This window comes from Gekko japonicus, unplaced genomic scaffold, assembly GCF_001447785.1.
Source record: "Gekko japonicus isolate JY-2015 unplaced genomic scaffold, Gekko_japonicus_V1.1 scaffold473, whole genome shotgun sequence".
In the NCBI taxonomy this organism is placed as follows: Eukaryota; Metazoa; Chordata; class Lepidosauria; order Squamata; family Gekkonidae; genus Gekko; species Gekko japonicus.
Genome location: NW_015172566.1, coordinates 689,714 through 716,790, shown reverse-complemented (window position 1 = coordinate 716,790; position 27,077 = coordinate 689,714). Strand labels below are relative to the sequence as shown.

The 27,077-nt window shown below is 46.2% G+C and overlaps 1 protein-coding gene across 1 annotated transcript in view; it reads left to right on the top strand.

Annotated features, from left to right (window-relative positions):
• PLEKHA5 (pleckstrin homology domain containing A5) overlaps positions 1-12,559 on the top strand; it is a 357,622-nt gene extending 345,063 nt beyond the window's left edge. Inside the window, exons 23-28 of the mRNA XM_015421329.1 lie at positions 2,787-2,902; positions 4,328-4,537; positions 5,532-5,678; positions 6,894-7,012; positions 10,800-10,945; positions 11,725-12,559. Coding sequence (XP_015276815.1) covers positions 2,787-2,902; positions 4,328-4,537; positions 5,532-5,678; positions 6,894-7,012; positions 10,800-10,945; positions 11,725-11,759 — 773 coding nt within the window. The 3' untranslated portion in view covers positions 11,760-12,559. The remainder of the gene's footprint in view (positions 1-2,786; positions 2,903-4,327; positions 4,538-5,531; positions 5,679-6,893; positions 7,013-10,799; positions 10,946-11,724) is intronic.
• The last annotated feature ends 14,518 nt before the right edge of the window (positions 12,560-27,077 follow it).

Here is a 27,077-nt window from a genome sequence, read left to right as displayed (position 1 = left end):
GCTTTTATACTTTTGATAATTTTCATCCATTATGTATGGAGAAAGGGAGGGTAAAGATTGGACACAAAAATAGGTGGAAGTGTTTTTGTCTGTTCCTCTTGTGACTAGGGGTGTGCACACAAAAAAAATCGGATTTTTTCAGGTTCGGATCTACCAAAACCAAAAAAAAATCAATACTTGCTGATATTCCTGAATCTGATATTGGGGTTCAGGAATTATTGGAGTTGCCGAATTTATTCGGCTCAATTATACCTTATGGGGACTGTCCCCATAGGGTATAATAATCCCCCCCCCTCTGAAGTTGCAGGGGGAGAGGTTTCCCTCATTGAAGGGAAGGCAAATTGCCCTCCCTTCAATGAAGGGAGCATGCCACCTTTGTGGTGCGACTCCAGACTGAGGGGGTTTAAAGTTTAAATTCCCCATAAGAACATAAGAGAAGCCAATGCTGGATCAGGCCAATGGCCCATCTAGTCGAACACTCTGTCACACAGTGGGCAAAAATACCAGGTGCCATCAGGAGGTCCCGCAGTGGGGCCAGGACACTAGAAGCCCTCCCACTGTTGCCCCTCCCCCAAGCACCAAGAATACAGGGCATCACTTGCCCCAGCCTGAGAGTTCCTATCTATACTCTCTGGAGTCGTGCCACAGAGGCGGCATGCTCCCTTCATTGAAGGGAAGCCACTTTGCCTTTCCCTCAATGAGGGAAGCCTGCTCCCCCACCCACCCATGTGACTTTGGGGGTGGTTAAATGCCTCCCCAATCTTTTTTTCCTTTCTCCAGCTGGCCTGTGGCTGCATTTAAACATGCCTCTCCCTCCCTTCTCCAGCTGGCCCACGACTTCCCATTTAAACATTTCTCCCCGTCCCTTTCCCAGCCCACTCACCAAAGTGGGCAGGCTGGGGAAGGCTAGAGAGATCAGAGAGACATTTAAACATGACTCCCCATCCCTTCTCCAGCTGGAGAAGAGAGGAAAGATTAGGGTGTCATGTTTAAATGCCTCCCTGTTGCTTCCCCAGCTGGCTTGCCCCGGGAAAGGGATTGCCGAATAGAAGCCGAATAGATTCGGCTTCTATACGGCGATATCTATTCAGGAAGCCGAATCAGATTAGAGAATCTGATTCGGCTTCTGGGGAACCCAAATAATGCCATATCGGCATTATATGGGTTTTTTTCTGGCTCAGCCGAGCCAAATGCACACCCCTACTTGTGACACATCCAAATGCCACATCGGGAGGGGAAGGAGCCACTTGGCCAAGGGAGCAGAGCCAGGAGTGAGCCTGAGAGGCATTTTTCCAGGGCCATTTTTTCCTGCCAGTCCACCCCTGCACATCCTTCTCTTGCTTCCCAGAATGGAAGTTTCTCTTAAAAAAAAAAAGAAAAAGAGTGTTTCAGGATCCCTAAAATCGGACATTTAAGTCCACACTACAATTCAAGTAAAACTTTATTTGCTCCTTTTTGCAGTGTTGTGGCAGACAGTATGTTTAAACTACACTTTTGTGTGTGTGCACACGCACACTTGCATGGAATTTACAACAAAAGTTGTTCCTGCTTTTTGCTCATGTGTGCACACGGCATTTTTAGTTTGAAAGCACTGTTGAAAGGATGCTACAAGATTAATTTCGGTATGGATTAATAGTATGGAGTGGGAACCTTTTGGTATTATTTGAAAAGATAAATCTCCTTTGTGTAAGGACTCCACTAAAACAGATGCATTAGTATTGCCTTTTCCCTTGGTCTCCGGGGCCCAGTCCGTTCATGTTGTTTGCATAAGTGGAATGAATTAGCTAGAGGGTGCTGTCTTTCCATCAATACCATTCCAGCGGTCCAAGCTCCAGGGCACGAACTCTTTTTACCAGTGTCAGTGATTTACCAGACTTTTCTTCTTGCACATTTGCATGCTTTTACAGCTTAAATGAGAGATTCAGTCCGTAGAAGTACAGTAACCGCCACTCTGTGGCAATTGCCAGTAGAAGGGATTCGGTTCCTAAGCCACTTTAATAGCGCGTACATTTGGAGAAATTTCGTGGTGACAAAAGTTATTCGGCAGTAAGAACGAGGAGCTTTAGAAATTTCAGAATCCATTTCTGCAGGGGCTGGGATCCAGCATGCATTTATCCAATTTGCATACATTATTCCAGGGATGCTTTTTCAGGTGCTTCACCTGTAGGTGCTTCACCTGTAAGGTGGGACATGAACACGTGAAGCTGCCTTACACTGAATCAGACCACTTGGTCCCTCAAGGTCAGTATCATCTACTGAGACTGGCAGCGGCTCTCCAGGGTCTCAGGCAGGGATCTTTCATATCGCCTGGTCCTTTTAACTGGAGATGTAGAGGATTTAACCTGAGACCTCCTGCATGCCAACCAGATGCTCTACCACTGAGCCACAGCAAGAGAGAGATTTAAACGGAATGTATTGAATGGTCTTTCATTCACTTTAGAGGTTTGGGAAATGCAAAAAGAGTCTACCATCACTTACGAACACTTCACTTATGTAGAATGGGATGATGAAAGAGTGGAACGCGGGCCATCAGTGTCCAAGACTACTTAGCATCCTGGATCCCCCAAGGAGAAGCACTTGGCAATAGAGACCCATCCATTTAAAATCATTGCTTATTGACCAGCAATAGCATTTACTTTAATAGATGTATTTTACGATCCCTCTTTTGATAGGGTATTCTAGATAAGAGCCAAAGTCCAATAACTGCAAGATAAACATGTCTTTCACATTCACTGCACATCGAGTTGTGCATACAGAACGCTTAACAACTATGCGTTCCTCTGCAGGCTCACATTTTCCGATTGGAGTGGTGCCCCCCAGAACAAAGTCTCCAACTCCGGAATCGTCAACCATAGCCTCTTACGTGACTCTAAGGAAAACTAAGAAGATAGACCTCAGAACGGTACGTAAAGCTCATAACGGTTAATTTCCTCCCTCTCTTTGGGGCTCCATGCCATCTCAGGATGTTGAGCCCGGAACAGGAACATAACATAGCTAGAAGAAGCCACCTTTGCTCCAAAATAACGTAAGAGTATCATGCATAGTGCTTCTTTAGCGCAGCACTTTTCATTACTAGATTGCCAATCTGATGGGCCATGGAATGGAAACAACTTTTCTCCACCACATCTCTCCAAACCTTTCAGTGCCTCGTCATTAGTATCATAGAGTTGGAAGGGACCTCCAGGGGCATCTAGTCCAACCCCCTGCACAATACAGGAAATTCACAAATACCTCCCCACCACCACCACACCCCCATTGACCCCCTGTTCCATGCCCAGAAGATGACAAAAACCCTCCAGGATCCCCGGGCAAGCTGGTCTGGAGGAAAATTTCTTCCTGACCCCAACGTGGCGATGAGCATTTCCCTGGGCGTGTAAGAAAGGGCCACAAGAACTAAGCACTGATGCGACCCTTCCTGCCCTCCCTCTCATGATCTGCCTAATTTGGGATGTAAATGAGTTCAGCATCACTACGGTAGTCGACTTCTAGTTCTTCACATCGGGCAGCCAATGTTTGTTCAATGGATGTAGCAATATCCGTGGAATGACTCACAGCACTGAATGTTACACGGAAGGAAATCTTTGAGGCTAACTTTACAGCCTCATGAACAAATTTAGAGTCCAGTGGCACCTTTAAGACCAACAAAGGTTTATTCAAGCTGTGAGCTTTTGTGTGCATGCACGCTTTTTCAAATACATTGGAATGGTAGGTAAGGTTCAAACTTCTAGACAAGGGCCAAACAGCAAATTAACATGTCACATGATGAAGATGTTTTAAGATACGCGAAGACAAAACTAAATAACAAGCTAAGGTTATAAGGTCAACAGCTGTAAAGCAATATGTCAAAATAGCAGATAAACTTGTAAAGGTATCTTTTCGAGATTCTGGAAGTAGACTGAGACTCTCCATTCTCTCATCTCAGGCATGGAGGTCACTTAACAGCATTTTTTTCCTTTCTTTTTTGAGGTGAGTACAGCAAAACTTCCCAGTATTCCCGGCATTACGTTCAGTATTCTAATATACTATTTTGAAAAAGAAATGCGCTAAAATACAGAGGATGTATAGTCCTTCTTGTTGAGAATACATATGTGAAGACTGAATGAGTTAGTATATGTAATGAGATAAGAAACCAATGTCCCTGTTGAGTCCTGGGGACTCATGACCTGCACTCCACTTAGCACATTGTTTCATGTAGCATCAGTTTCTAGGGATTTGGAGCTGCAGAATCACCCCAAGAGCACAGCTGAGATGTACCCTGTGAACGTTTGGAGAGGCTTGGCGGTGAGTGCTTTTTTTTTTTTAACAGTGCACTTCCTTTCCTTTCAAGGAAAGGCCGAGAAGCGCAGTGGAACAGCTGTGCTTGGCAGAAAGTGTGCGCCCTCGGATGACTGTAGAGGAGCAGATGGAAAGAATAAGGAGGCACCAACAGGCTTGTCTGAGAGAGAAGAAAAAGGGGCTGAACCTCCTTGGTGTCTCAGATCTGTCCCCTTCACAAAGCCCGGCCCTTGTCAGAGAGAATCCTCTAAAGCTGTCTCAGGTATGCGACCAGTCCGGTTTCTTTTAGTAGCACATAGAATCATAGAGCTGGAAGGGACCTCCAGGGTCATCTAGTCTAACCACCTGCACAAGGCAGGAAATTCACAAATACCTCCCCCTCCACACCCACAGTGACCGCTGTTCCACACCCAGAAGATGACAAAAAACCTCCAGGATTGCTTCCTGACCCCAAAGTGGTGATGGGCATTTCCCTGGGTGTGTAAGAATGGGCCACAAGAACTAAGCACTGAGGCAACCCTTCCTGCCCTCCCTCTCACGATCTGCCTAAGTTCACAGAATCAACATTGCTGTCAGACGGCCATCGAGCCTCTGTTTGAAATCCTCCAAAGAGGCTAGCCACTTTTCAGAGCATATAATTAGAGACACTTTATACAGAGTTTGGGAAGAACTTAAGTACAAGCACTATAGGAAGATTCCACTATGGATATCCCCTGTTGAGGCTTTTACTAAACCTACACTGTTTGGTAAGAATTGTAGATGGAAATATGCTGACTTATTAGATGGAAAAGGTATGTTAATTCGGATGAAGAAATGAATAAAAAAGAAATTAAATTGACCTGGTGGCAACAGATAACTCTCAAATCTAGATGGACAAAAGACAAAAATGATGACTTTTATCTTAAACCGACGGGGCTAGATCAGAACAGCGCTGGCTCTTCGGCTTTGAAATGGAGATGAGCACCGCAACCCTAGAGTCAGATTCGACTGGCTTTCGAGCAAGGGAACCTTTACCTTTAAGTAGATGGTGGGTGACTCCTGCGTACTGGGGAGAGTCCCATTTTCTCGGGGCACAGAAGAAGGATAGGACGCTGTGCATCGCATCGCATATATTTGTTTCCTGTTCGTGTAGATGAAATTATTTTGAATAAGACTGGCTACAGGAGGACGTTTGGCCTGTTTTTAACCAGTGTCTGACTTTATAATGGTACGGCGAGTTCTCTCCATGCTCACAATGTGTCCACCCTGCCCTGCAGAACCAGAGGAAGGACGACTTCATGAGGGTGACCAAGGAACTGGAGAATGCCCTTAAAGTGAACGACTTGAGCCCAAGCCATCAAAATTGTGCAGACACACCTTGGCTGAAAGACGATGATCGTGCCGAGGAGCATAATACTACACAGGTGCTCCCTTGTTCTTGTCACGGGCGAGGAATCAGAAAATTGGGGAGGGGGGGACATCTAAGCATTAGCTCCTATGACTCCACTAACAGCCCATTTGGAAGAGTCTCTTGAATCGGTGGAAGGGTCTACCGTTAGTGGAGCGGAGTTGTAGGACTCCGCCCCAGAATTACACCACGCCGATTGTGGAGTTCGTCTGTAAAGCGTTGGGAATCTGCTTGTAATCCTTTTGCTGTACAGAAACTTTCTTCTTAGAAAGAGATCTGTCAAGATAATGGATATTCTTTTGTACTTACCGTTCGGGCTAATAAGGATGAATCGGGAGCCAAGGGTCAGATAAGTCTGCAGTTCACCAGACTTAGAACCTTCTCTGGAAATTGCATTTATTTTATTCTGTTTGTTTTAAATTTTAAATACATTTTAAATAAGTAGATTTATTTATTTTAACGTTTATTAGCCACCTTTCTACCTAGCAGGAATTCCAAGACAGCTTAAAATGTAAACAAGAACAAAGCGCAATAAAATACATACATGTACCTAAATGGAGTTTGCATGACCTGAGTGACCCAGGCTAACCTGATTTCATCAGCTTTCAGAAGCTAAGCAGGGTCAACCCTGGTTAGTGTTTGTGTGGGAGATGGTGGGGACTTACCAAGAGAAAGTGAAAGGCCCAGGCCACATCATTGGTGTTGCACAGGAAGTGATGTCACTTCCAGGCGACTTCCAGGCGATGCTGTGGTATTTGAGCAAAAACTCTATGATAAAATTGGCTTCTACCAGAGTTTTTACCCATATACCAGAGCGTCACCCGGAAGTCCTGACGTGATGAGGTCACTTCCTGTGCGATGCCGACAACATTGCCTAGGCCTTCTTTCTACTGGTAAGTCCCTCCACCAGCCAGCTGATCGGTGGCTGGGCGGGGGGCAGGGCCTGGCAGCGGGGGACCCCCACCTCCACTGGGGGGGTCTGGCAACCCTACTGGGAGACCACCAAGGAAGCAGTCCAGGGCTGCTACGCGGAGGCAAGCTATGGCAAAACACCTCTGCTTGTCTCTTGCCTGGAAAACGCTACGAGATCACCATAAGTCAGCTGTGACTTGACGGCACTTCACACACACACACACATGGTGTTTGTTTAAGTAACTGATGATTTTGAAATCACAATGATTGAAGAATCCCCTGGGCAGTAAAGCATTTATAATTTTTCATCCTCTCCCAGTTACCAAAAAGCGATGGTCTCCTATCATCAGACGGGTCTTCTGTGTCAAAGGAGGAGAATCCAAATGAGGCTGCAGAAAAACCAAAAGAACTAGAACAGATGCACGACTATGAGATCAGGTAAAGGAAAACTAAAGTATTCTCAGTGACAGACCTTTCAGAATTTAGAATTCTGAAATCGATTCCTCATCTGCAAATACAGGGAATTACTCAGTACCTCTGTGATCCTTATTTATTCCGCCCAGTACACACACACACACACACACACACACACCAGTTCTCGCGTTGAAAAGGAAAAAAAAAATCCACATACATTAATCTGATCACTGGCGAAACAGTGGAAATCTATTTTGTGGCACATTCAGATGACCTTGTTTTGACTTATTTGAAGTCTCTGGCAGCTTGCGGGTTGGGGGACAGTAAACTCTCTGTCTCAGAGAAGAAGCCACTGTGTTAAACCGCTTAAATATATAGACACTGTAAGAGAAGTCCTATGTCAGAAATCCCCGACATGGTCCCCATCATGTGTTTTTAGAAGGTGGGTGGGGCCAGGTTCTAATTGGCTGAGCGGGGTTTTTTTTAAAAAAAACCATGATTTGGGAGCAGCGGACACCACAGCACAAGGATCTTCACTGAGTGACTATGGTAAGCTGTATGTATATGCAAGAAAATATTCTAAAACAGTGCGTTCGTTTAAAAAGGCATCCCGTTTCACAGCTTCTACCTGAAACGCTGGAGAGTTACTATTTTGTAGTTACGCATAACCTCACTCCCTGACATTCCGTGGTGGTTGGTCCCGCCCACCATCTGTCGCAGAATTCCAAAGGTTCCCATGGGCTCAGAAAGGTTGGGGGACCCCTGCCCCTCCTGAGATTAATTTTTAATCAAAAGAGCCAGTTTGGTGTAGTGGTTAGGAGCGCAGACTCTAATCTGGGAGAACCAGGTATCATTCCCCACTCCTCCACTTGCAGCTACTGGATGGCCTTGGGCAAGCCAAAGTTCTGTCAGAGGTGTTCTCGAAAAAGAGCAGTTTCTGTCAGAGCTCTCTCAGCCCCACCCACCTCCCAGGGTGTCTGTTGTGGGGAGGGGAAGGGAAAGGAGTTTGGAAGCCGCTCTGAGACTCCAAGTGAAGGGCGGGGTATAAATCCAATCTCCTCTTCTCTTCTATGTGCTATCAGCTACCTGCTGAAGAAGGCAAAAGCTGAAGCAAATCCAAGATTCTTTAATGAATTCAGTCTATGCCTATGACAACATTCAGGATGAACAAAGTTAGAGTCCAGTGGCACCGTTAAGACCAACAAAGGTTTATTCAAGGTATGAGCTTTCGTGTGCAGAGCATAAACCTTTGTTGGTCTTAAAGGTGGTCACTGGACTCTAAATTTGTTCTACTGCTTCAGACCAACACGGCTGACCACCTGGAACTACATCCGGGATGGTTTGACTTGTAGCTGTTGTTTGGCATTTCTCAGTGGATAAAATGGATTCCTACAGTCCGTTCGGAACTGTTTGACTTGCAGAACAGTACATTAGTAAACTTGATTGGTTCGAGTTCAGCTTTTAAACCTATTTGACTTTTTTTGTTTGTTTGTTTGATATGTGTAATATCTCCTCTGTCTATTTGCTGTTCTTTAAAATACTTCCCCCCCCCAAAAAAAAACCACAACTTGTCCTGTTGTTTGGATAGAAGTTAATTGCTCTTTAGCTTGTTTGTATATGGAGATGATATTAAAGGGGAAGGATTAAGCTTTGTTTGTGTGCATTATTTCATTAACCTTTGGTGTGTATTTAGAATGTTTGTGGTTTGTTTGTTTGTTTTTTGTTTTAAATCTTAGTGAGTGTTTGATATAATACAGACCATTTACCCAACACATTCAAATGGTAACCAAATGGTAACCAAAATCCTGAAGTTTCTTTAAGGAAACATAAATAATGAAGCTGTCAAAACTCATTCCACTACCGATATATAAAAACCAAGGCTGGAATCAAATAACTTCAAGCCCAACACACTTTTCCATGGGCACGCACGCAGGTGTTTATTCCTTTTTTTATTATTATTTTTTTTTAAGAATTTATTTATACTTTTTCCAACAAACAAACAAACAAAAAATAAAAATCCAAGTACATTCCCATTGTACAAATCAGTTTCGGAGTGTTCATTCTACATTTTTTTCAAACCATTTATACACTTTAAACCATCTTTTCTTATAAGCGTTATCATCTCTCTCTGCTAATATCATATTTAATCTGTCCATTTCTGCTATTTCGAATATTTTTTCCATTATTTCTTCTTTTTTAGGTAGTAAATCTGATTTCCATTTTTTCGCTATCAGAATTCTGCTTAACGTGAGGATATATAACACAATACATTTATCATCTGTATTTACTATATCTGGCAAGATATTAAGCAAGTAACTTTCCGGTTTAAGCTGCAGATCTATTCCTACAATTTCTTTTATCAAATATTTTACCATTTTCCAAAATTTTACTATTTTGTCACACCTCCACCAGATATGATAGTATGTTCCTACGTTATTATTACATCTCCAGCATGTATCCGAGACATTTTTATAACATTTTGTTATTTTATCCGGTGACCAGTGCCACCTGTAAAACATTTTTAGGATATTCTCTTTGTATGGTGTAGCTCTTACTAATTTTTTCGTTTCCCTCTATATTGCCAGCTTTACTAACAGAGGGGAAAAAAGCAACCTATGAAAAGTTATTAACCAAAGAAAAAGAATTAAAAACATTGGAGAACCTACAAGAAATGAATATAAACTTGACAAGTTGGGAGAGAACAATAATACAATCAAGATTTGCTAAGGACAAAAAAACAAAATTTAATGACACAATGTTAGAACTAGACAAGATTTGGTTGTCCTTGGCAGATAAACAAATACAAAAGCTATACAAACTTTTTCAGAAGGAAAGTATGGAAGATTTAGCGATAAAACCCTGCATGAAAACCTGGGAACAAAATGTAGGCTACACAATAAAAACGCAAGAATGGGAAAAAATGTGGGAAACGCAGGTGTTTATTCCCTTGTGATTACAGCCTCTACCCTGAATGCAACTTTGGAGAAACCCTGACCTTCTAAAAAAGCCAAGATGGGGAGGACAAGACCAGGGGCTAAGAGGGCAAAGGGAGGGCTTTCCTCCCTTGTCTGTTCCTGTTGCTTGAGGGAGGCTATCCCTCACATGTTGTGCTCCCTCTAGTGGTCAATGTGATTTTACATTGCTTTTCGTCCAGCATAAAAACCTGCAGTTTAAACCTGCGGGGAGATACGCCAGACGTAAAGGGATGTGATATTGCATTGATCACTCCTCGAGCAAAACAAATGCAAAACAGAAAAGAACAACAACGGAAGCAACAGGAACACACAAGCGAGGGAAATGAGAATGCCGGAAAGCCTGGAGGCCTGAAAAGGCTGCGGTGTATTTGCAACTTTCTGGATTCTGACTGTTTCTCAGAACCTGGTCCGTTTGCCTGCTCCGCAAGGAACCGTTATCAGAATTAATCAATCATCTGCCCTTCACCTACACGTGGGAAAACGTGAATGCACGTGGCATGTGCTAACAGGAAGAATAATTTACAGTCCAACTCTCTTAAGGCACTCTGCTTTAGTTGGAGTCAGTTTAGGTACAAGCGAAAAAGACTTATGGATTTCCCAAGACTCCTGAGGTTCATTTTTAATTAAAAATTCAGTGGAGAAGCCGTTTCTTGGAGGGATTCTTCACCCAAAAGCTTCAGTTTCAAGATTTTTTTAACACAAATCTCATAATTCTGTATGTCTCAGTTAGTTGGGGGGGTTGTGGGTGTCGGTCTTTTACTGAAGTAGTAGACTATATCAGTTAACCTAATTAGAAGCCGAAGGAAACTCTAAACTTGGTTCTCTTCTCTCCCCAGCCCAAAGGATGAGGCCCCTGTTGCAAACCACAAACCTGAGAGCAGCACCGAAGAGAGCGAAGAAACCAGCCTTCACGAGCAGGAAGATCCTCTTTCTTCCTTTGAGATGCCAGCTCAGACTTCAAGAGGAAACTCCGCAGCAGCAGGTTTGTGTTAGGCTGTCCGGCATGGGTGTGCGTTGCCATTAATAAAACTTTTAGTACTAATTGAAAACATTGCATATTTTTTTAAAAGCCAGGCCGAACTTCCGGTCGGAAGTGAAGGTCCTTTACGGAGATTTGTGGCTTAAACCACAGCAATGTCACCCGCCTGCCCCGGCACTTAAAGGCATCTGCAAAGGCCAAGCATGAGACTTGAAAGGCCATCAGGGTAGAATTTCAGACATTCAGAATACCGGTTTTGAATATTATGTGGAATGTTGTAAACTGCCCTGAGCCAGCCCACGTGGGGAGGGCGGAATATAAATAGAACAAATAAATAAATACAAATATTTGTCTGTTCTGCAGTTCATACCACACTTTTCTCCCCAGTGGGAATCTAAAGTGGATAGATTGGGCATTTACACCACCAGGAAAGGCTCCAGAGGGCCAATATTCTGGGGAGCTGTGTGTTCCCCCCCTGCCCCCCCCCATCGAGTCACCGTGGCCCCAAGCAAGGCCCAGTGTGGGGTTGGGAGGCTTACAACATTTGGCCCTCTCCCATATGAAGAAATTTCTTTATAAGTCCTTCTGGGAAGTTCCTCTTCCCCCCACCCCACCACCATTCCTTAGAATCCCTGCACTTAGCAGCTCCCCTCAAAATTATCCCAGCTCATAGGACGTTTTGTGTTCTTCTCTGTATCAGGTCATAGAGAGCAGGGAATCTCTTTGAGCCACGTGTTCGGACTAAACCGCAACCTCCATTTTCTGTCTTTTTTTTCCCCCAGCTGTCCCAGCTTCTGCTGAAACAATTCATGGCTGACGTACCAATGGACCCGTGGAAATGAAGAGAAGACGTTGTACAGTCAATTTTATGAAATCTATGAAATTCATAGTTCTGATGCTTTTGGCCACAGAGCATCGTTTTATCACTTCATGGAAAATGTTTATTCCAAGAGAGCTTTAAAATGCCCCCCAATGGTACCGTCAACAATTTGTCCTTCTGATGCCAGCTGCTGCTATAATTTCCATCCACATCATTCTGGATCCCCTTCTTTTCTTTTTTTTTTTAACATGCAGCCTCCAATCAGAACTTTTGCAGGTGGGTTTTCCTCCCCTTGCAGTTCAAGGTTTTTAAAAAAATAAATAAATCGGGAATTCGATTACGTTGGAATTCTCGCTTCCTTTTTTAGCCTTTGTTTATCGATTGCTTTTACAGATCACCACTCAAAACCTCATTTTATTGCTTTTTAAAAAATGGATCGTGTATCGTTTTCACTCTTTTCTTTATTTGTAAATGTTTTGTTCTCTATTTAAGAACGTGCCATTTTTATTAATGCCGAGTTAAAAGGTGTGCCCCCCCCCTTCTGCTGTGTAATTATTTCTCGGTCAAGTTGCAATGTCCGTTCCTGCCATACTATCCTCCACCTAGACATGGATGTTAGTGTTTCCTTTCTCTCCCCCCCCCCAAGAAAAGAACGAAGGGTAGGGATTTCGAGGTACTGGGCTCTTCCTCTGTTGGAGTAGGGTGTGTACAGCAATAAGCAAAGTTATTCAGTCCCCAATTAGTTTGTGTACAAATGTAATTATGTTCATTGTGTATATATTATACAATGAGCACAACCGCTGTAAGTATAAAGGACACTTACTACTGTTCAAATGCAAAATGTTCATATCTTCATTTCTTTTATATCATGTTATAAATAAATGTGGATGTTCTTAAGCAATTGCACGGGTGCTGTTTTCAGCCAGCGGCAGAAATCTTTCGCGGTTTTTGGTCGCTCTGCAGAATGAGAGAACGGGAGTTCAGACAGGAGCACTGCGCAAAGGGCAGAGGGGCAGCCGCGTGTGCGTTAAGTGCCACTGAGTCTTCCGGGTTATGGTGACCCTGTGAATTCATGACCTCCCAAGAAGTCCTGCAGTTGACAACCTGGCTCAGGTCTTGCCAGCTGAGGGCCGTGGCTTCCTGGATGGAGTCAGTCCCTCTCCTGTTGGGTCTGCCCAAGCCCATAGCCAGGATCTTTTAATTTGGGGGGGTCTTTAAATAAGTCGGGGGCACCCTGCACAGACACCCCCACAACCCCCCAAGGGAACGCCACAAATAAAAAATTGGAAGTCGGGGGGGCCTGGACTGAACATAAGAGAAGCCAATGTAGGATCAGGCCAATGGCCCATCCAGTCCAACACCTTGTGTCATACAGTGGCCAGAAATACCAGGTGCCATCAGGAGATCCACCAGTGGGGCCAGGACACCAGAAGCCCTCCCACTGTTGCCCCCCTTCCCAAGCACCACATTGCCCCAGACTGAGAGTTCCTACCTATACCTTGTGGCTAATAGCCACTGATTGACCTCTCTTATGAACACCATAATAGGAAAGATCCTGACCTTAGTCTCCAGTGACACATTCTTACCCTTAAAAATCTTTTCTAGCTCCTTCTTGGCCGCCCTTCCCCATTTCAGTCTCCTTCTGATTTCTTGGGCGCCGTCTCCCTTTTGGCTGATGACTGAGCCAAGGAATAGAAAATCTTGAGCTGGTTCCATATCTCCATTGCCAGGCTTCAATGGCAGCGACCATCTGCATTACTGAGCATGAGTCCAGAGTCAGGGAATCATGATTACTCTGAAGTCAGGCAGGTGAGGATCCGTCTTAATCAGAAGGCATGTTTTCCTGTGGCATGGAGCAGGCTTTGCGATAAAGCTGGGCCTTTCTGCCGCGGGTTTTGTAGGGTGATACTTGAGGGGCTCCCTGAATCACTATAGTCTGTTTGGTGTAGTGGTTAAGTGTGCGGACTCTAATCTGGGAGAACCAGGTTTGATTCCCCACTCCTCCACCTGCAGCTGCTTGATGACCTTGGGTCAGCCACAAGTTCTCTCAGAGCTGTTCTCTCAAGGGCAGTTCTGGAAAGAGCTCTCTCAGCCCCACCTACCTCACAGGGTGACTGGGGAGGGGAAGGGAAAGGCGTTTGTAAGCCGCTCTGAGACTCCAAGTGAAGGGCGGGGTATAAATCCAATCTCTTCTTTTTCTTCTGTATACAGACATCTGTGCATGGATTGTGGCATTTTCCTGTGTTCCTCTGTTGCGGCCCCTTCCAATCATTGGCCACTTCCTTCCTGGGATTATGGGACCCTTGGGGAGGGAGGAAGCTGGGCTGAAGAGGGCCAACGGGGTGGAAATTGCTTCTCCTCCTCCTCCTCCTGCAAATGTCAAATGTGATTTCACCCCTTCACTTGCACACTATTCCTCCAGGGGGCGTCCTGTGACTTCGGGAATTATCTTTCCAGGTGTCAGAAGGCGCCACGGGATTGTGGGGGAAACTCTGTGTGCCTTCGGTGGGTGGGCGATTGGATGCAAGCCAGACTTCATTTTCAAGGTCCCTTCTTCTCAAATCAATGCCGCGTAAATAACATCCTGATTTTCCTTCTCATATGGATTAGGATTACAGCTCAGCTCTTCATTGTGTCTTTCTGGAATCACTTCCTGTGGAATAGCTAGAGTTGACTCCAGTAGCACCTCAGAGACCAACAAAAATTTGGGGGTATGAATTTGGCCTGATCCAACATGGCTTCTCTTATGTTCTTATGAACACTATGCCCCGGGGCAGTGATGCTCTGTATGCTTCGGGGAGGGGGGCAAAGTGGGAGGGCTTCTGGAGTTCTGGCCCCGCTGATGGCACCTGGGTTTTGGCCACTGTGCGACGCAGAGTGCTGGACCGGGTGGGCCATTGGCCTGGTCCAACATTGCCTTCTCTTATGTTCTCAATGAGGAGCTTTATGAAGCCCACTGCCATTTTTAGTGCACTTTGGAGGAGAAGAGAATACAGGCGACATTTTTTTTAAAGTATCTGTGTTAGAATTCTAATCTGTGTGAATGCCAAAAATTGTCATTGGAAGCAAGCCACACTTCCCTTGAATAATCCATGCTTGAATTCACTCTAGCCTGCTTTGGCCACTGAAATTGATTTGCCATTCTACCACAGGAGAGAATGCTGTCGGTGGGGAGTGCCACGTCTACCTGTGAGGATGTCAGTGTGCCAGCAAATAAAATGGGGGGGGGAGTGGGAACAGAGAGAGGGGCTGTACTTGGCCAGACACCCTTGGAGGAAGCCCAACTGTTAGCTGGTGGCTGTGCAGGCCTGGCAGGTGATGACGGGCACTGAGCCATGCCTGTTGCTCTCTCTAGCACTGCAGATGCCAGCAGTCCTGCCAGTGCCCCAGTTGCTTGAAAAGAGGTCTGGCCTCGAACATCAAACAAGACGCCCTGCTGCACTGCTATCAGCACGCACGCCAGGGGTCACCTCTGTCCATTACAGTCGCTTGCGAGTCCAGTTCTGTACCAGGTTAACCAATCAGAACGAATAAAACTGCCTTGACGTGAGCTGCGGAAACGGAAAACTTGATCCCTGCTCTTATCATGTGGAAGAGCCGTATTTCCCACTGAATCTCAACATGCAATATAGTTTTTAAGGTCTACTGGATAGCCATTAGATGTCCAGATTTTTCCCCCCATCACAGTTAACTTAAAGCAACCCCTGGTGGGGTTTTCAAGACAAGAGACGTTCAGAGGTGGTTTGCCTCACCATCACAACCCTGGACTTCCTTGGTGGTCACCCATCCAAATGGTTATTCTGGTCTGCTTAGCTTCTGAGATCTGATAGTGCAGGGCTAGCCTGGGCTATCCAAGTCATGCCATATGCCCTAATACTCAGGGCATGATCAAGCCCAAGTTAAATGTTTGTAAAAGTAAAGGTAAAGGTTTCCCTTGCTTGAAAGCCAGTCGAATCCGACTCTAGGGGGTGGTGCTCATCTCCGTTTCCAAGCCAAAGAGCCAGCGCTGTCAGAAGACATTTCCGTGGCTGTGTGGCCGGCATGACCAAACGCCGAGGCGCACAGAACACTGTTACCTTCCCACCGAAGTGGTACCTATTTATCTACTTGCAATTTCTTGCTTTAAGTCCTGTTTATTTCATGGGGAAATGTTTAGGATGGACTGTTGTTGTGAAATGAATTGGAGCTTACTGACCAGTTCGTGCGGCACTAAATACTCAAAAGGGATAATGAATAAACTCAAAGGATGTCAATATTTTAATCCTCATACTTAAAGGCCTACTGGAATTAAAAATAACAGTTTGACGCTAATACTGTGCAACTCTTTTTGAAGGGGTTGAAGGGCCTTTAATTTAGCAATCATAGTGCCAACCCAGAGAAGTAGATCAATATGCCCATATTGCAGATGGGTAGAAGAAGAAGAAGAGATTGGATTTATACCCCACCCTTCACTACCCAAAGGAATCTCAGAGCGGCTTACAAACTCCTTTCCCTTCCCCTCCCCACAACAGACACCCTGTGAGGTAGGTGGGGCTGAGAGAGCTCTGACAGAAACTGCTCTTTTTTCAAGAACAGCTCTTATCAGAACTACGGCTTGCCCAAGATCATCCAGCCAGGTGCAAGTGGAGGAGTGGAGAATCAAACCCGGTTCTCCCGGATTAGAGTCCACACACTTAACCACTACACCAAACTGGCTCTCAGGTATTGCCAACATTCACTGGATTATGGAGAAAGCAAGGGAATACCAGAAAAGCATCTACTGCTGCTTCACTGACTCTGCTAAAGCCTTTGATTGTGTGGATCACAACAAACTGTGGCAAGTCCTTAAAGAGATAGGAGTACCAGACCACCACACAGGTCTCCTGAGAAACCTGTATAAGAGTCAAGAAGCGACAGTTAGAACCGGACAAGGAACAACTGATTGGTTTAGCATAGGAAAAGAATTACGACAAGGATGTATATTGTCACCCTGCTTATTTAATTTATATGCGGACTACATCATGTGAATCGCCGGCCTGGATGGATCACAAACTGGAATTAAGACTGCTGGGAGAAACATCAACAACCTCAGATATGCAGATGATACCACTCTAATAGCAGAATGTGAAGAGGACCTCAAGAGCCTCTTGCTCAGGGTGAAAGAGGAGAGTGCAAAAGTGGGCTTGAAACTCAACATCAAAAAAACTAAGACCATGGCATCCAGCCCCATCACGCCTTGGCAAATAGAAGGGGAAGTCATGGAAGCAGTGACAGACTTCACGTTCCTGGGATACAAAATCACTGTAGATGTTAACTGCAGCCATGAAATTAAAAGAAGCCTGCTCCTTGGGAGAAAAGTGATGGCAAACCTAGACAGCATAATAAAAAGAGACATCACCCTGCCAACAAAAGTCCGTATGGTCAAAGCAATGGCATTCCCAGTAGTAATGTATGGCTGTGAGAGTTGGACCAAAAGGAAGGTCAAGCGCCGAAGAATAGATTCTTTTGAATTACGGTGCTGGAGAAGACTCTTGAGAGTCCCTTGGACTGCAAGGAGATCAAATCAGTCAATCTTAAAAGAAATCAACCTGGACTGTTCCCTGGAAGGCCAGATACTGAAGCTGAAGCTCAAATCCTTTGGCCACCAAATGAAAAGGGAGCACTCACTGGAGAAGACCCTGATGCTGGGAAAGACTGAAGGTCAAAGAAGAAGGGGACGGCAAAGGATGAGGTGCTTACAGTGTTATCAATGCAATGAACATGAAATTAAGCAAACTCTGGAGGACAGGAGGGCCTGGCGTGATGCAGTCCATGGGGTCGCGAAGAGTCGGACTCGACTGTGCGACTGAACAACAACATTGAAGGTCAGAGGCTCTTGTTGTCCTAATCAAAAGAGACCTACTGAAATCATGGCCAAAGATTTGAATGGGGAGCCCTGAGATTCACATTTTCCACTCTTCGCAAATAAGCTCTTACCACCTTTCCAAATCAGCTGTTGCCAGCTTCCCAAATAGAAGTTGTACAGGTGAATTATCCCTTAATAGAAGAGGTAGCATTATCCCCATAAAGAAGTAAGTAATAGCCATTTGTTCAAGAATCCCAGGATTGATTCCAGCCAATGAAACTAAATCAAGGTGGAGGTTTTAATGTATTTTATTAAGAAGAAGAAGAGGAGGAGGAGATTGGATTTATACCCCACCCTTCACTCAAAGTCTCAGAGCGGCTTACAAACGCCTTTCCCTTCCCCTCCGTACAACAGACACCCTGTGAGGTAGGTGGGGCTGAGAGAGCCCTTTCCAGAACTGTCCTTGAGAGAACAGCTCTGATAGAACTATGGCTTGCCCAAGGTCACACCAGCAGCTGCATGTGGAGGAATAGGGAATCAAACCCGGTTCTCCCAGTTTAGAGTCCACACACTTAACCACTACACCAAAAGTCACTGCTCTGGGCCTAGCATGGTTTGTGACTTGAAACTACCTTATGTTAAACTTTAATATATATATATATATGGCAATATCTTCCTGAAAACATTTGGAGTTGTAACATGGAAGGGGGCTTGTTGTTTTGCTTCTCTAAAAAGCTCTTTTCTCCTGCCTGGTCAAAACGTGTCTCCAACATCTGTATTCTTTCACTTCTGAGTCAAGATTTGTGCATTTGAACCGGGAACTTGAAAAACACCTGACTGGTGAGATTTGTCCACCAGCCAATGGTAAGTGCCGGTTGTCTTACAGTATCTGATTGACTGCTTTATTGGTTCCTGTCGCTACGGGCACAGGGGTACAAATGTGGGGGGGGGTCCTCCTTTTCCAAACGAGTGACCCATTGGGATAGAGGGACACATGCTTTACAGATGTTCATGCTCTTCAGAATCAATTACATCTCCTTCCATCTGGAGCTGTTGTTCTTCTGAGAAGGCTGCCAAACGTGTTCTTTTCATATCCCTGACGTGAGCGCGACCTTCTTCTTTCTTTTTTTTACGTCTCACATTCTTCATGTACGTTGGTTCGACTCCACAGTGTTGCTTCACACAGAGGACGCACAAAACAGCATTGTGTTCTCCTGCTAATAAGAAGTGGTAAATTTCTGCTGAGAGGTCTCTAACCTAGAGCTGGAAACCGTACAGGGGAAAAGGTAATCAGAGTGATCGAGGGGGTGAAGCCCTTTCCTCGTGGCGAAAAAAAGGGCTTAACATTTGAGGGTTTTTGTTTTAGGGGGGAAAAGACTCAGGGGTTGGAAGTTTAGAAAATAATAAGTGGTATAGAGGAAGTGGACTTTCCCCCCTCCCCTTCAACCCTAAACGTTAGGGCATGGTGGAACTGGGTCAAATGAAGCCCTTGAGGACTGAAACCATGATGATGTTGACTTGGGTTATTTTGCTGATCACGATTTGTGCCCTGTTCTTGTTCCTGGATGCTGGGGTAGGGGAGAACATACACTGGTCACTGTGACCCACCACCCTGTGTAGAAGTGCATGATCTTGTGACGTCATCTTTGTGGAAGATCAGACTGGAACAGCTAGAGCGCTTATTTTGATGTAAATGTAGTAATGATTTTATATGGTTTTAATTTGCTTTATCTGTTAAGAACATAAGAACATAAGAGACGCCAATGTTGGATCAGGCCAAAGGCCCATCCAGTCCAACACTCTGTATCACACAGTGGCCAGAAATACCAGGTGCCATCAGGAGGTCCACCAGTGGGGCCAGGACATTAGAAGCCCTCCCCCTGTTGCCCCCCCCAAGCACCAAGATGACAGAGCATCACTTGCCCCAGAGCCCCTATCTATACCTTCTGGCTAATAGCCACTGATGGACCTCTGCTCCATATGCTTATCTAATTCCCTCTTGAAGCCGTCCATGCTTGTAGCCGCCACCACTTATAGGCTTATGCCTATTTGTGAGCCACTCTGAGCCCGCGCTGCGGGGAGGGAGGGAGGGCTATAAATTGAATTTATAAATGAATGAATGATCCAAGAGCAGACAAGGAAGTTAATACCTGAGAGGGAATGTGAACCCAGAGCAGTCCAGTTGGAGTACAACACTACATTACACTGGCTATCAATGGCACACAGACCTTCCTCCAAAGAGTGGCATTCGAATTTACGAAGCAATGTGCTTTGACTGCTGACCTACAGGGTCTATTTCTTCCTCACTGCAGCCCTCCAAAGCAGAAAAATTGCTTCTTTGGAGGGTGGATTCTATGGGCATTATACCCTGCTGAGGTCCCTCCCCGGGGTCTACCCCCAAAATCTCCAGGTACTGCCCAGCCCAGAGCTGGGAACCCTTTTGGCAAAATTGCTCTAGCGGACTAAGCAGCTCCTATGCTTGTTTCATGGCAGTTAATTTTTTAATTTTGTATGTGTGTGTGTGTGTGTGCACGCATGTGCTTGCAAGCTCAGAAATCATGGTGACTCCTGGCAACCCCTAGAGGTGGCTCGATATTATCTGCCTCTGCGTCCCAGCCCTGGTATTTCTTGGAGGTCGCTCTTCCAAGTACTTGCCAGGGTCGGCCCTGCGTTACTTCTGAGATCTGACGTCCAGGTCAGGCACTGCAGTTCCCTCTTTTGACCGGGTTGGGGTGGTAGTGAACAACTGGCTCCAGTTTGGTGTAGTGGTTAGGCGCGTGGACTCTAATCTGGGAGGACCGGGTTTGATTCCCCACTCCTCCACATGCAGCCAGCTGGGTGACCTTGGGCAAGCCACAGTTCTCTCAGAGCTCTTTCAGCCCCACCTACCTCACGGGGTGTCTGTTGTGGGGAGGGGAAGGAGGTTGTAAGCTGCTCTGAGACTCTGAGTGAAAGGTGGGGTATAAATCCAATCTCCTCCTCCTCTTCTTCGTCTTCTCCCCCACCTCCATAAGAACATAAGAGAAATTCACAACCGGCTTCTCCCACCACCACCACCTATCTAGAAAACTAAAAATCTCCCAAAGCAACCATCTGGGTCGCGTTTCTCTACAAGCAGCTTCTGCATTGTGGGTGCTATGTAAAGAGTAGCAACGCACATTTCTACAATAAAAAGAGTTTTCCAAAAAGGTTTGAAAGGCTATGAAGGATTATGATTTGGGGGGGGGGATGTTGAGAAAAATCATCAGATTTTGTGCTGGATTAAGCCAGAGAAGAATGGGAGATGGAGCTGTTCTTTGGAACAACATTTAAAATGTGATGTGGTCCCCTGAGCCATTTTGGCCCCACACACACACACACACACACGAGCTCCACAGCACCGTCTTCTCTTCAGGACTGCAAAACTTGGCCTTTAATTTGGTGTTGCAGAAGGCCTCTCTCTCCCCCTCCCTCTCTCCCCTAAACCCATGCTTATTGAATTTCCTGCACACAGATGTATTGGGGGGGGGGGGCCTAGATTTTGTGCTGGAAACCTCTCTTGGCCGCCTTCTCAATTACTTCTCCAGGAAGCTGTGCCTCTCTGGCTCGCCTGACCGCTCCTGGAAGCTGCTGATTTCCAGAGAGAGACACACACACACACACACACACAAAAATTGCTGGCTTGTGCCAGTTTAATTTTGGGGGGTTTCCTCCCCTAAATTATTGCCCGGTCCTGTTGCACAGAAGCAGCTTAATCCCACCTCATTTCCAGTTGCCCACCAGGGAGATTAGCAACCTTAGAAGGCTCTTGGCAGGGAAACTTGGGGCAGGCTCTGGAAGAAGGGGTGGGGTGGGGGGGATGGAGGTGGATAAGAAATCCAAGCCGAAGGGGCCCTGAGGAGCGAGGCCGGGCTTTTAACAGTTCTCACAGCTGCTGCTTTCCAGCAGTTTGCCTCTCCCCCTCCCCGCGCCCCCGTTTCCCAAACAGCTTTTGTCCCCCCTGCTGTGTCGCCATTGTCCGGCCAGTTTGAGCAATGAAAGCTTGGGACGTCTTGATGGCTGAAGGGATGGCACCTCGCATAGGGAAGCAGATTGGCTCCCAGGAGTTGCCCCAGCTAATGCCTGGGGAGAAGGGACAATGGGAAGGGGGTGGGTGTCAGGCAGGAGCGGTTAAGGGGGCTGACGGGGAGGGGGTTGGGGGGTTGGTCACCGGTCAAAAATAGTTTGGGAAGGAGGCCTGGGAAAGCAGAGGCAGCGCTCACAAATTTCTTCACCACATGCCACGAAAACGTCTGTCATAAATATAGTTTCAGAGGTAGAACAGTTAGTTTCGAGTCCAGGAGCCCCCTATTAGAGACTAACAAGCGTTTCAGGGTATAAGCTTTTGACTCAGACCTAACTGTTCTGTCATGAATGTTTTCCTATAAAGTTCCCTCAAGGCTCGAGCTAAAGGCATGAGAACCAGGTTTTCTTGACGCAAGTTGCGTGAGGTGAAATGGTTTTGGTGCCTTCTTAGCTTTCTTCGGAGAGGTGTTCTCTCCATCGGAGGGACATGTGGCTGCTCGTGGGGCAAAAGGGATGTGGGGATCGGACAACCATTTTTTAAAATTTTACCATTTAAATGGGGGCAGAATAAAAAAAGGACAAAAGGGAAAGCGAGAAGCATAAAACATCGTTTGTTAAACACCTTTGAAGGACAGTACATAATATAAGAATATAAAACATGAAAAAATAACATGACACATCAAAATATGGTAAGATAATACTTCAACATAATATATTTCCAACATAATATTTCTTTCCAAATGCATTTTTGAGCCACTGCCTTCATCCCCACTGCCTCAAAACTGTCGAGTTTAGGTTAAGTTCCTTTATAAATCCCCCTTTCTCCCCATCTTCTAGAACAGTCTCCCCATGCGAAGAGAAATGTTCTTAAATTCATGAACACTGGGGAAGGGGAAGGCGCAAATAATGATTTTGAATCCGTTTTAGTCATATGTATTAACGGCATTCTCCAGAAGAGGCTCTGAGCAGCATAGCGTGTTACTAATTCGACTGCTCTAATGACAAGCAATTGTCAAAATGGGCTCACTGCCTTTCTGTCATGCCGAAGCGCTCGAGGCAAAAATATAAAATCAATGTTAAAAATATTAACTACCCCAATAAAAAAATCACTAATCCTATTAAAGCTCTAAACATTATTAACAAATCAAAGTTTACCCCCCCCAAAAAAAAAAAGTATATTACTGTAAGAACGTAAAAGTCAAAGAAAACCAGTATGTCTTCAAGTGTCTGTGAAAAGCATGCTGGGAGAAAGTCAAATATTGGAGGGGGGCGAGAACAATGTGCACAAACTCTGTTTTTAAAAGCATAAAGCCTGGAATTCGGATACTATTTAGGAACACATCGTTCCTCCCCCCCCCCCCCCAAATACTTCATTAAAAAGAAATAACTTACTAGCTGAAGCGGTACAGCCTGGAATCTTTACTGTGGAATAGTCCTGTTGTCTTTGAGCACGGGATCCTGTAGGTTTGGTTTTTGGAAGCTATGATTCGGAATTGATTCTGCGGGCCTGAATTTATTCATAGAAGAAGAAGGAGATTGGATTTATACCCTGCCCTTCACTACCCGGAGGAGTCTCAGAGAAGGTTACAAACTCCTTTCCCCTCCCCTCCCCACAACAGATGCCCTGTGAGGTCGGTGGGGCTGAGAGAGTTCTGACAGAAACTGCTCCTTTTCAAGAACAGCTGTGCCAGAACTATGGCTTGCCCAAGGTCATCCAGCAGGTGCAAGTGGAGGAGTGGGGAATCAAACCCGGTTCTCCCAGATTAGAGTCCGCGCTCCTAACCACTACACCAAACTGGCTACCACTACACGAAACTGGCAAAAGAAGAAGGGTACCTTGAAAGTAGAACTTGCGCTTATCATGTGGATTAGAATCATGAGATTCTAACTGAATCTCAAAATGAAATATATTTTTTTAAATCTACTAAATAGCCAGTATATGTCCTACTTTTTGTTCCGTCACAGCCAACTTGCATCCCAATCTCCTTTTCTGCTTTTGGTAGATGCTTTGGGTAGCAGAAGAGGAGGAGGCTGTTTTTGACCTCTTCCCTCCTTGTATTACAGCTCCCCCCCCCCAGCATTATGATCTTCCTAGAGATCCACAGGCCTACAGGATAGGGTTGCCAGGTTTCCCCTGGCCACCAGCAGGGGATGGGATGTTAGGGTTGCCAGATCCAGGTTGAGAAACTCCTGAAGATTTGGGGGTGGAGCCTGGGGAGGACAGGGACCTCAGTGGGATACAATGCCACAGAGTCCACCTTCCAAAGTATCAATTTTCTCCAGGGGAACTGATCTTTGTAGTCGGGTGATGAAGAAGAAGAGTTGGTTTTATACCCCACTCTTCGCTACCGAAAGGAGTCTCAGAGCGGCTTACAATCGCCTTCCCTTCCTCACCCCACAACAGACACCCTGTGAGGTGGGTGGGGCTGAGAGAGCTCTGAGAGAACTGCTCTTGAGATAACAGCTCTGAGAGAACTGTGACTGACCCAAGGTCACCCAGCAGGCATCATGTGGAGGAGTGAGGAATAAAAGCCGGTTCTCCAGATTAGCGTCGCTACTCTCAGCCACTACACCAAGCTGTAATTCCAGGGGATCCCCAGGTCCCACCTGGAGGCTGGCATCCCGATCAAAGGAGCACATTTGGGGGTTTATAGTGTACTGCAGTAGGTGGAGGAGGAATGCCACTTAAGCAGCACAACCCCACACTGGGTAAGTTTGCCTTGAACTGCATAGGATCCAAGTTCGTAACTTTGAAAGTGGGTCTCACTTGGCATAGCTAGAGAAACATCGCATTGATGGGAAGGACTACCCTTGAACGCTCCTTTCCAGATCAAAGTCCAGTGTGACAGAACAGGAGCATCTTTATTGACTAATATACAGGGAGGGACTCTGTGGCCTTTTGAGCTGCCCATAAATTGCGGCTCTCACGTGCCCACGGCAAAAGGGTCTTAAGGAAGACTGGCTTCCGGAAGGTAATGGATGAGATGCATTTTTGCAGGAATGGGTTTCCTTTGGACGCATTAGGCACCACAATCATTTCCTTACCGACTTGTGGTTTCAGTCAGCTGCCCCTGGAGCTGAGTTGCAGAGATGCAACCTAGGCTGGATATTAAGAGAAGAGAAGGAGGAGGAGGAGATTGAATTTATACCCCGCCCTTCAGTCCGAGTCTCAGAGCGGCTTACAAACTCCTTTCCCTTCCCCTCCCCACAACAGACACCCTGTGAGGTATGCGGGCTGAGAGAGCTCTGACAGAAACTGCTCTTTCAAGAACAGCTGTGCCAGAACTATGGCTTGCCCAAGGTCATCCAGCCGCTGCAGGTGGAGGAGTGGGGAATCAAACTCATTTATTCAGCAGCCAAATTGCTCGCTCACAACTTTAATGCCAGTGGCTCACAAAGTAGAATTTTTGCTCACAAGACTCCACAGCTTAGAGGGAGCATCGCTTACAATGGGATAAGAACAATAGATAATATTAAAATTAACAAACCATTAAACCCCCAGGTATCAAAACAGCAAAGCAGGAAACAGGCTGCAAAACCTAGCATCAGAGGTTTATTTTTACTCCATTTATACCACGCCTCTCTCCCCAATAAGGACCCAAAGCAGGTTGTGTCATTCTCCCCTCCTCCATTTTATCCTCACTACAACCCTGTGAGGCAGGTTAGGCTGAGAGCGTGTGCCTGGCCCAAGGTCACCCAGCGAGCTTCCATGGCACAAGAGGGGACTCAAACCTGGGTCTCCCAGATTCCTGTCTGACACACTAACCCCTACACCTCACTGGCGCTCTACTGCTGATTTTAGCAGGAAGTGGGAGAAAGCCTGAGAAAGTTGCATTTATTTCTTCATTTAGGCTGGATTTATGCCCTGCCCTTCACTACCTGAAGGAGTCTCAGAGTCGTTTACAATCTCCTTTCCCTGCCCTTCCCCACAACAGACACCCTGTGAGGTAGGCGGGGCTGAGAGAGCTCTCTTGAGGACTGCCCTTGAGAGAACAGCTCTGAGAGAACTTGTGACTGACCCAAGGTCACACCAGCAGCTGCATGTGGAGGAGTGGGGGATCAAAGCTGGTTCTCCCAGATTAGAGTCCGCGATCCTAACCACTACACCAAACTGGCTTTTTATATCCACCACTCTCCCCAATAGGGAACCAAAGTGGCTTACGGCGTTCCCCTCTCCTCCATGTTATCCTCACCAACGGCCTCCCCGTGAAGCAGGTTAGGCTGAGAATGTGGGACAGGCCCAGGGCTATTTTTGGGCAGGAACGCACAGGAACGGAGTTCCGGCTGGCTCCCAAGTTGACCACGCCCAGCAGGAACTCATTAGCATAATAGGCCACACCCAATAGCAGAAACTCATTAGGACTGGCTACATTGGGGGGGGGTGGCCCAACATGCAAAGGAGTTCCTGCTACGAAAAAAGGCCCTAGGTTTTGACAACAAATAAGGTAAACAGAAAAACAAGCAAAAGGTGGGTGTGGTTGGATGACTATACTTCTGGTAACATGGGGGTGTGGCCTAATATGCTAATGAGCTATGCTCTCATGGGTGTGGATGGATATGCTAATGAGTTTCTGTTGTTGGGTGTGGCCTATTATGCTAATGAGTTCCTGCTGGGCTTTTTCTACAAAAAAACCCCTGGAAAGGCCCAAGATCACCCAGCCAGTTTCCATGGTAGAGCGGGGATTGGGACCTGCGTCTGACGCTCTCATTAGGGTCACCGATGGGGGGGGCGGTAGTGGCCAGATCCATCTTGGGAAACTCCTGGAGATTTGGGGGTGGAGCCTGGGGAGGACAGGGGCCTCAGTGGGGTACAGTGCCATAGAGTCCACCCTCCAAAGCATCCATTTTCTCCAGGGGAGCTGATCTCTGTAGTTTGGAGATGAGCTGTAATTCCAGGGGATCCCCAGACCCCACCTGGAGGCTGGCATCCCTAGGAGACCGTCAATTGCAGGTTGAGGTCTGAGCAAAGTCATCCACCTAAAGGAAGCTGGAATAGGGATGCGGAAAGAGGGACGGTGGAGGAAAATGTGGGGTTGCCTAGCAGAGGCATCCGGAAGGAGACCTCAAAACTTGGGCAAAGACCCTCGGCGACACCTGCAAGCTTTCCCTGAGGGAGTGTGGCGTAGTGGTTAGAGTTTTGGACCATATTCAGATCCCCATTCTGTGACGGAGCTCGCTGAGGGACCCTCTCTCCTTCTGTCAGTGTCTAGCCTACCTCAGGATTGTCGTGAGGATAAAATGATGAGGGGGGAACGACATATCCTCATCCTGAGCTCCTCAGAAGAAGGGCAGCATAAAAATGCGACAGCGGCGCCACATTATGGAGATCCTTGGCTGCCCAGAGGGTTAGGAATGATAACCTCCAGGTGACAGCTGGAGAACTCCCAAAATTACTGGCCTCCAGATGACAGAGATCTGTTCCCCTTGGGGGAAATGGCTGGTTGGAA